General features: G+C 49.2%; 1 protein-coding gene across 2 annotated transcripts in view; it reads right to left on the bottom strand.

Annotated features, from left to right (window-relative positions):
* Positions 1-8,585, bottom strand: part of Clcn1 (chloride voltage-gated channel 1) — a 30,000-nt gene extending 21,415 nt beyond the window's left edge. Inside the window, exons 1-7 of one of the 2 annotated variants that reach the window (XM_013158817.3) lie at positions 8,304-8,585; positions 5,747-5,867; positions 5,225-5,356; positions 4,526-4,654; positions 4,194-4,327; positions 3,109-3,186; positions 2,057-2,135 (exon numbers count right to left, since the gene is read on the bottom strand). In XM_013158817.3, the coding sequence (XP_013014271.2) occupies positions 2,057-2,135; positions 3,109-3,186; positions 4,194-4,327; positions 4,526-4,654; positions 5,225-5,356; positions 5,747-5,867; positions 8,304-8,480 (850 nt within the window). In that variant the 5' untranslated portion in view covers positions 8,481-8,585. The remainder of the gene's footprint in view (positions 1-2,056; positions 2,136-3,108; positions 3,187-4,193; positions 4,328-4,525; positions 4,655-5,224; positions 5,357-5,746; positions 5,868-8,303) is intronic. The other variant, XM_003475264.4, reaches the window with a different exon arrangement.
* Between the last annotated feature and the right edge of the window lie 301 nt (positions 8,586-8,886).

The raw sequence follows: 8,886 nt of genomic DNA, 5'->3' as shown, positions 1-8,886 counted from the left end.
AAAACCTACTGTAATGATAACTCCCCAGATCTTTTGATGTTCTCTCTTCTGTCCCAAATTTTCCACCTCAGTGTCTCCTTGAAATTTCCTATTAGGGCCAGGGACTTAGCTCAGTGGCTCAAGTGCTTGCCTGGTAAGTGCAAAGTTGTGAGTTCAATCCCTGGTATAAACAAACAAACAAAAAAAACCTCACAACACAAAAACTGCAAGTTCCTATCAACTCAGCCTCATCTCAAACATTCCTCTTTTGTAAAGCCTTGTGGGCCTCCCAGGAAGCCTGGCAGAAAGTTCCCACTGCACTTTGCTCAGGCTGCCACAGGGCCACTGATGTAGGCTGTGAGAATCCGTTTGTGTGTCTCTCCTAACAGCAACCAACCTGGGAACACAGGACTGAGTACAGCTCTTAGCCCATAACAGCAGCAAATAAACATTTGTCATTCAGTAGAATGCTGAAATATATTTATTTCATCTATGCAAGGAATTAAGAGCTGCTTACACTGCGAATAAATGATCTTCATGCTAATTTCTTCTTTCACAATTATTCTATATTTCTTATAAGTAAATCAAATAATTCTACATACAGGTGCATTTATCTTTGTCTCTTAATGTACAGATAGCCTGAGCAGACACCTTAATTTCCAAGTGTTCAGCAGTTTCTTGTGAGAGAGCAATGTTCTTTCTGTAACTTTCCTCTGGACTCTACTCTCCATGCGACCAAAAAGAACCTTCCTCATGTATCTTAAACATTCCAGTTTTAGGAAGAGAATGCAGATTATGTTTTGCTTTAAAAGAATCTGGCTGGTACAACACAAGCCAACACAACAATGAAATTCTTCTTGACTAAAATTATTCTTTAGACCTTCTGGATTTGGAAGGTTAAAGAGTATATAAAGGCGAATTGTGTATAAATGCAACCATGAACTTTAACTCACGTAGGAATTCACACTGTCCTCCCATGACAGGGACTAATGACTCTTATAAGCTGGTATCAGCAGTGCCATCCAGATACTGGTAGCTCATGTGGTCACTGGGTCTTTGGCTGCCCAGGCACAGTGGTAGCACAGGGTGGCACAATGTGTGTGTTCATTAACTGTGAACTCTGACCCATGTTACTCTAGAGCTGAGGCATTTTAGCTGCCTGGAAGATGTCTCTGTAGAAAGATTGATTACACTATCATTGCTCTAGCAGGTGGTCATTTAAAAAGCATATAGTCTTCCTGCACTTTTGTTCCTTCAATTACCTACTTGGTAAGTTTTTTTAATTACCAATGAATCCAGTGAATGATCCAGATAATTCCTGCCCTGTGATCCTAACTACAATTGATTTTGGTGAATAAATAGAACTGTCTTCTCTGACCAAGTCCATTTCTTACCCATGATAAGAAAAATAATCTAGAAGACCACCATTTGCTTTATCTGCCTTTAAAACTCCCACTGTAAGACTCCCTTTTTAAAGCTCACCAGCAATCTGAGGAAGGTTCATTGAAACACCCATGTTCTATCAAGGAGATCTTTTGCAAAAAGAAAGGGTACCACGAGATGGAGAAAGGGGTTGGGGAAATAGGGTAAGAAAGAGAATGAAAACAGAAGATTGCTACACCCAGGTACCAACTCTCCACAATGAATGTAATCATCACATACCACAATCATGAACTAATAAAAATTGTAGTAATTAAAAAATACAACAAAATGCTAAATTTTTCTCGGTTTCCGGTTATAAAACATACCGCAAGGGGGCCAAAGTAACCAATAATACAAACAGGTTTTAATATAAGCAGGGGAATCCTGAAGACTGGCTTGCTTCTAATTCCTGGCTCCACATCAGAATGGACTTGCTCAGCTCACCTGCCTTCTCAGCAGCTCATTTCTCTCCTCCACAACATCTTGCTCATACAGCTTTCACCGGGAATCAGTGTCAAGTGCTTAGAGCATTCCCAAGCACAGAGCAAAGGCTCACTAGAAGTTCGCTGTTCTTGTTGTAAAGAGAAAATGGCTAAGTCTAGCGCTTGGGGAGGGCAAAACCAGGCAAGTGGGCTAATATTCAAGGGGCACTTGCCTCCAAGTGGTGTTCCAAAGCAGCAGCCGACCCCCACGGCACAGCCCACTGTCAGCATGTCAGTGTAATAGTACGGCTGCTACTAGGGAGAGACAGACAGACAGACAGAAAGACAGGAGAAGGGAAGGGGCAGCGAAGGAGAACAAGCAGGGGTGGGGAATGAGGCGAAGTTAGAGGCCTATGTCTCAGGGAATTACTGTGATACCATTGCCCCTGTGACTCCCAGACCAGGAAAACCTCAGGGAATTTGGCAAACAGGAAGTGACCTTCTAGTTCAAGGCCAACAATAGAAAATGAAATGAAAGCCAAGCAGATAGAAGTCAGGCAGGTAAGATGGCTGGAGATGGACATATCCATGGTGAGAAGTAGCAGTAGCAGAAGAGATAAGTGAGGACTGCAGACATAAAAGTATCAATAAAGGCAGCAGGAAAGAATGGCTGGTCTCAGAAGGACACATAGCCTTCTGTGGAAAAATATCAGTGCATGAGGACTGGGGGGCTGTGATCCACGGTCACTTCCTGCATGCCCACCTGATGGTGAACTCGTCTTCGTCCATCCCAAAGCTATGACAGCCCCCACCTCCCTTCATGTGTGGCTCAGGCAACCAGAGTAGGGAGGAAGTGAAACTTGCCTCCAATAGGGGCCGCAAAGCAGCATCCCACGCCCACTGCGCAGGCCGGCACCAGAAGGTCAAGCTGCCTAGGCAGGGTCTGCAACAGAGAAGCACGCCAGACAGGGGGAGCAGGGTACGCGGGCAGGCAGACGCGCTGGGCAACTGGACAGGACCAAAGGCAGCACAGGAGGTAGGGGAGGGGAACTGACACAGGAGGGTTAGCAGGGAACATGACCCAGGCCACCGTGGCCAGACACAAATCAGACACGGGACTGGCACTGGCTGAATGGAGGTGGGGAATGGGAGTGCGGGTTAGTGCAATGCCCCTGCAGCACCATGGCCAGCTGGAGCAGGCGGCCCTCCCCGGCTTGGCTCCCTGTGCACACGGCGGCTTTTGTCCACCAGCCGTGCCTGCTGCTTTGCCTGGTCTCAACCTTACCTCGTAGACCCCACAAAACACAGCCATGAACTTGCTGAGGATAGCAGCACAGATGCTGGCAATGTGGACAAAAGGGCCCTGGAAGACAGAAGAGAACAAGACAGAGAGAACAGTCTGGAAGGAGGCCTAGAGGCTTCATGAAGCTAATACTTGCAACTGTTGGCCCCAGACAAGCTGCTGGAACTGCTGAAGTTGGACTGGATGATGACTAACCTGTATGCTATCTTTTCAGATAATGCCAACGAAACAAATGAGGGAGAGTGAGGAAAGAAGGACAGGATTGGTGTGGGAGGGTTGGGGACATGTGTTTAGAACAGGTCTAGGGTCTAGGGAGCTCCCCTGGCTATTTAAAACACAAGCTGTGCTTGAGTGCAGTGAGACAGTGAGACGGTGAGACAGGAGGGTGCCAGGGAAAATGTTTTCTACACGGCTGTTAGGGGGACAAGCCTGGCATGGCTGAGAGATGCAAAGAGAGCCCTGAGGCTGGAGCACAATGAAGGCAGCAGTCTGGGAGGCTGGAGGACAACACAGGAGAGGTGGCCCTCAGACCAGGCCATTGTGAGTTCAGATTTTATTTTAAACGGCATGGGAGGCATTTAGGAAGGTCGTGACCAGAGATCAGATGCAGCCTATTCCGCTTTTAAAGATGAGTCCACCTGCTGTGTGGAGTGTGCACCGCAGTGCAGTGGCGAGGGTGCCCAGGGGATGGAGCTGAGAGGGCCTACGGCAGCCACCTGAGGGAAGCTCAGTGTTTCTAGGTCTCTGCTTTTACAAATGAAAACTAGAGGGTTGGTGTAGATTATCACTAAGGCAGTGGTCCACATGGCAGAATTGGGGCCCCTGGGGGATATATGGCAATGTCTGGAGATTGCTGGTGCTCATGACTGGGAGTTACTACTAGGATCTCAGATTAAAGCCCAAGGATGCTGATAATAACCCACAGTGTACAGGACAGCACTCCACCCAAACTCACCCCCTACCCCGTCTCTCTCTCTCTCTCTCTCTCTCTCTCTCTCTCTCTCTCTCTCACACACACACACACACACACACACACACACACACACACACGATGTCTCAGTGCCCACCTCTTTCCCCACAGGGATGCCGCTGCCCAGCCCTGCAGTCAGGGCCACCACCTTTGCCACAAAGGCCTTGAGTGTGAGATATTCCTTCAGGACAACCCCTCGAAGGATCGTCTTCATTTCCGGGATTCCAGAGCCTAAGGGGGTTAAGAAAAGACCATGTGCAGGTTCAGCCTGGAATTAATAGAGAGACGAAAGTGGAACTGAGGACTGCGGAGGGGAGGCCAAAGCAGATGTGACGGGAAGGTGAATGGCAAGGTTCCTAGAGGATTGGAGGTGGGATGGAAGGGTCTTCAGGAAGCAGATTGTGTGAAACTGGCAAAGAAACTCCTTACCAACAGCCTGGGGAGAGATGAGGTGGCAGAAGAGGGCGCTGAAGAGGATGAGGACAAGCGGGAAGGTGACCCAGACCAGGTACTGCAGAGGAAGGCTGGGCTGCGTCTGGGCATAGGTCCACTTGTAGGCTGCAGGGACACACGCTGGGGTCAGTTAGATGGTGGAGGAGGAGCATGCAATGATGGCACTGTCACCACCTACACCAAGCGCACAGAGCCCACCAGCAGACCAGCTGCGCCCACAGGCTGTGGCATCTTGCTGACCTCTCCCTGGGGGAGCCCTGTTACTTCACAGAGGGGAGGTGGTGTGCCTGTTGTGGTTCCCTGCAGTAGAGGTAGCTGGTGACTCTGTAAGTCATGCTTTAATACAAGGTGGTTGCTCCTGGGTAGAGGCCATGGCGTGACCAACCACCCAAGTTGACCAGCATTGGAACTTCAATGCTGAAAATGGTGAGATCCCAGGGAAACTGGAACAAGTGGGTCACCCTATGAGAGGGGCACCCACTGCTTGGGTAATAGCAGGTGGAAGAGGCAAGAGCAGTGGATCTGGGTCTTACTTGAGGCTGAAGATGCAACTGACACCAGTGTCTATGCAGCATCCTCTACCAAAACACATTTAGCTTTTCCTAAGTGGAAACCCCAGAAACAGCCTCTGTGGTATGGAGTAAAGCTCACAGCAGTGGTTCAAGGAGAACATACCCTGAAGGGTTTTGGCACTGACATAGTCCATGCACCAGCTGACCAGAGCCATCAGCAGGCCCAGGAGCACCAGAAAGATCCAGTCTTCCCCTAACTTCCTTCTTACCATACTCTCTAGGCGGTGGATACAACCTAGGAAGAGAAAAGTGTGAAAAAAAAAAAAAGACAGAAGTAGTAGCCAGTTATTACTTTGAGTGATTGGGTGAAGACGGGGGGGAGGGGGGGGAATATTGGGCCACAGGCTATTGTTTAAACATGGTCACCAGATTTGTCTTTATGTCTATGCCACCTGCTGCCCTGTCCTTTCAGAAGACACCACGATCCAGTTCCCAAAAACATGTGAATTCCATTCTATAACTCTTGTTTCTTGGGGGAGTGGGGTCACAATAGGGAACAAGGGAAGATAATATTCAGAGGCAGACTTTATGTGTGTGGGGGCATCTGTGGAATGGAGCACCCAAGTTATTCTCCTAATCCTTGTACCTCCTATTCCAGATTCCTTTATTTCTCAGCCCCCATCACCTTGACATTTAGAATAGTGGTCCTCATCCTTGCTGTCCAAGGTAGAACTGGAGCCCATCTTCTTGGGCATCCTTATATCCTGTTCCTTGTCCAAAAATCGCTCTTTGTGATGGCCATAAATCTGGGCAGAAGGAGAATGATCAAGGTCTGTCTTGATGAAGCATCAAAAAGAATAGACAAAGGGCAGCATGTAGACTCCAGAGACAAGAGGAAGTAACTACTTTGAATCCTGGACACTGAGGGTTGCATGCAAAGCATTTGATGGTCATCCCTTCCCTTTCCTCTCTGCTCTCCAATCTCACATTCCCCACTCTTCCTTCATCCACCCATCTCCACCTTCTTCCCACCCACTCCTCAAACTGTCTTCGTCTTGGTCCATGGTAGCTATCATTAAGGAGCTCAATTTCTACTATGAAGTAGAGACACAAAACTGGGCATCTGTATCAGGTAGGCGTTTTGTGTTGTCACTATGCTGTCTGACTAGTTTTCTAAGACCTATGCCTTGCATGGACACTGCATAAGGATCTTAATGTAGACAGACTGAGTATGGATTACATATCTTTAAATCGATTTTTTTTTTTTTGTCTTTTTCCTTTTTATCGGTACCAGGGATCGAACTCACAACTGCCTGCTTGCAAGACAGGTGCTTATGCCGCTGAGCTAAATCCCCAGTCCCTTAAATCGATTTTTAAAATGTATTTCTTTTGAGGGGCAGATGACTTAGTTGCACTTTGCCTTTGAATAGTTTGCCTCTCTTTAGGCACTGGGTTGTGGATCAAGCTTGGATAAAGCTTGTCTAGCCCATCTTCCAGAGTTTGCCTGCATGAAGAGGAACTGGGCCTGACAAGGAAGTCAATCTACTCCTGAGTCTGGTAATTGGGTCCCACCAACATGCAATGAGGGAGGAGCAGCACCTGTCAGATCTGGAAACCCCCATCCCCCCGACAGGAGCATGTGTGACAAGGGGGGTGTGGAAGAACTCTAGTGACTTTCAGCCTGCCCCACCCCAGTACACTAATTCCATCCTCTGGGGCTGAGGTCAGGCCAGGCCATGTTGCTGATTCTGAGAGCCTGGGCAGAAGAGATCTGATTTCACAATAAAAAGCAGTAGCATTTTATACCTTGACCCCAAATAGGCACAGACTCATTTCTCAGTTCATAGCTGTGTCACCCCTTGAGATGAAGTTAGTGATGGAGGGAGACTTGTTTTCCTCTATGTTTTAGCCAGGACCCATAGATAGAAAACACCCTGAGTAGAGATCAAAGAACTGGGACTGACTCAGTCCCCAAAGTAACTTGCCACTCTTTCCTATGTGACATTTCAGGCTCACTTAACCAGTGAGTGTCTTTGCTGTCAGTAGAACGCACCCTGATCTGTTGTTTCATTGTTCTTTTGAATGACCAGCACCAGTGCAAGAGTGAGCGCAGGGCCGGGGTGGGAGCATCTTTCTGTCCAGCCCCTCACAGTGCCCCACGGTCTGGGTCTCCAAGAAGCCTCTTGGTCTCAGGATTGGTCCTGCATTGAGGTTTATGGCCCATCCTCCAATGAGTTCCCCATGCCATCTTGTACAACTCCCCTTGGGGCTGGGCTACGGCTTGACCCCTGGTGTTATCCCCTGTGTAGTTCACCCCTCAGGTTTTCCACTCAACACCAACAGGACTTAAGGACTCCTGGCAAACAGAAACCCTTTTTAAGTCTGACTTCCTGCCCCTCCAGACACCTTCCATCCTATGGCTCTCCGTATTCTTTGGAGTGAGAACCACACTTTCTTACTATTTGTGGTCTGTAAATTCTCCAAGGCAATCTCACAATCTTTTCTTTCCTCATGCCCACCCTCACTGCTCTTCTGAATGTCCATTCCCCACCCCTGGAGGATACGTATCTCCAGACACTAGCCTGCCAGCTCCTCTGGGACCACATCTCTGCATCTTTCCAAGTGTCTCACACAGAATATATTCTTGCTCCATCTGGCCACTTAAAAGTTTTTGTGTGTGTGTGTGTGGTGCTGGAGGGCAAACGTAGGGCTTCACCAATACTAGGTAAAAAGTGCTGTAGTGCTGATGACATTGTTCTGCTCATTTTGACACTGGCCACTCTGATCACTGATAAGCTATCCACTCTTTGTCCCAACTCTTTGCCTCTTGCTTCTGCAGAGGGGCTTCTGTATGTGTGTGCTCTGTGGGGGCTGCATGGCAGAAACCCTAGGGTGCCTGCTTGTGGCTGAGGGTGTGGGAGGCTCGAAGCACACAGAGCGTGGGCCCCTGTACAAGTCATTCCCGGGAGGTTATGTAAGCACTGGCTCTTCGTGCACATGTGGTTCAGTCAGCTTCCCCAGGACACAGTTATTCTGTTAGTAAAGGGCCTATCAATGTGCATGTGTAGCTCTCCAAATGCACACTTAAGCAAGCCCAGACTTTCTAGTCATTTTTGTCTTTTGAGCACTTTTTAAAAAAAGCTATTAAAAGATACTGTTCTCCTGTCACCGAGCCCCTCACTTTCACCAGTCCCTGCCCTACAGTGTCCCTGTCCACTGCTTCCCTACCCTCAGGACTTTACCTGTGTGGGATAGACGTGCCGGGGACCTGCGTCCTTTCGGGGCCGGTGCTGAAGGCCCCCATTCTCGGAGGGCAGTCCGTAGCTGGTGCAGTGCTCGAAGGGCATGTACTGGTACTGGGGGGCACTTCCCCACCAGCTCTGTTCACCCCCATGCCGCTGGGACTGGGATCGCTCCATGTGTCCTCCCCCAGCCCCGGCTGGGCCTTGGCCTGCCTGCCCCTATCCTCCCCTCGGTGCAGCTCCTTAGGCCTCTGCACTCGCCTGTCCCCAAGGCGTCTGGGGCAGTATGCCCACCTCCAGCTATTTATAGCTGCCTCTCCATCACATGACACCCCCCTCCCGCCACATCTGATCTGCTGGGGTCGAAGCAGGTGTGAGTGCAGTGTGGGGGTGGGGCTGGGATGGGAACCTGTGGGACAGCCCCACAGGGAATTCCCTCCTCGTGCCAGCAGCATTGTCCCCTCCCTTGTCAGTAGTAGTTGTCCAGCTCCCGGTCATCGGTCCCTCTATAAATATCGCCCAGACCAGGATGGGAAAGTGCTTACACTATGCTGTCCACACTGTGTGGCTCCACGTCTCCTTC

This window comes from Cavia porcellus, unplaced genomic scaffold, assembly GCF_034190915.1.
Source record: "Cavia porcellus strain 051 isolate PalLab524CR breed Dunkin Hartley unplaced genomic scaffold, mCavPor4.1 scaffold_6, whole genome shotgun sequence".
Lineage (NCBI taxonomy): Eukaryota > Metazoa > Chordata > Mammalia > Rodentia > Caviidae > Cavia > Cavia porcellus.
Note: the sequence above shows the minus strand (reverse complement) of the source record. Positions and strands in the feature narration are given on the sequence as shown.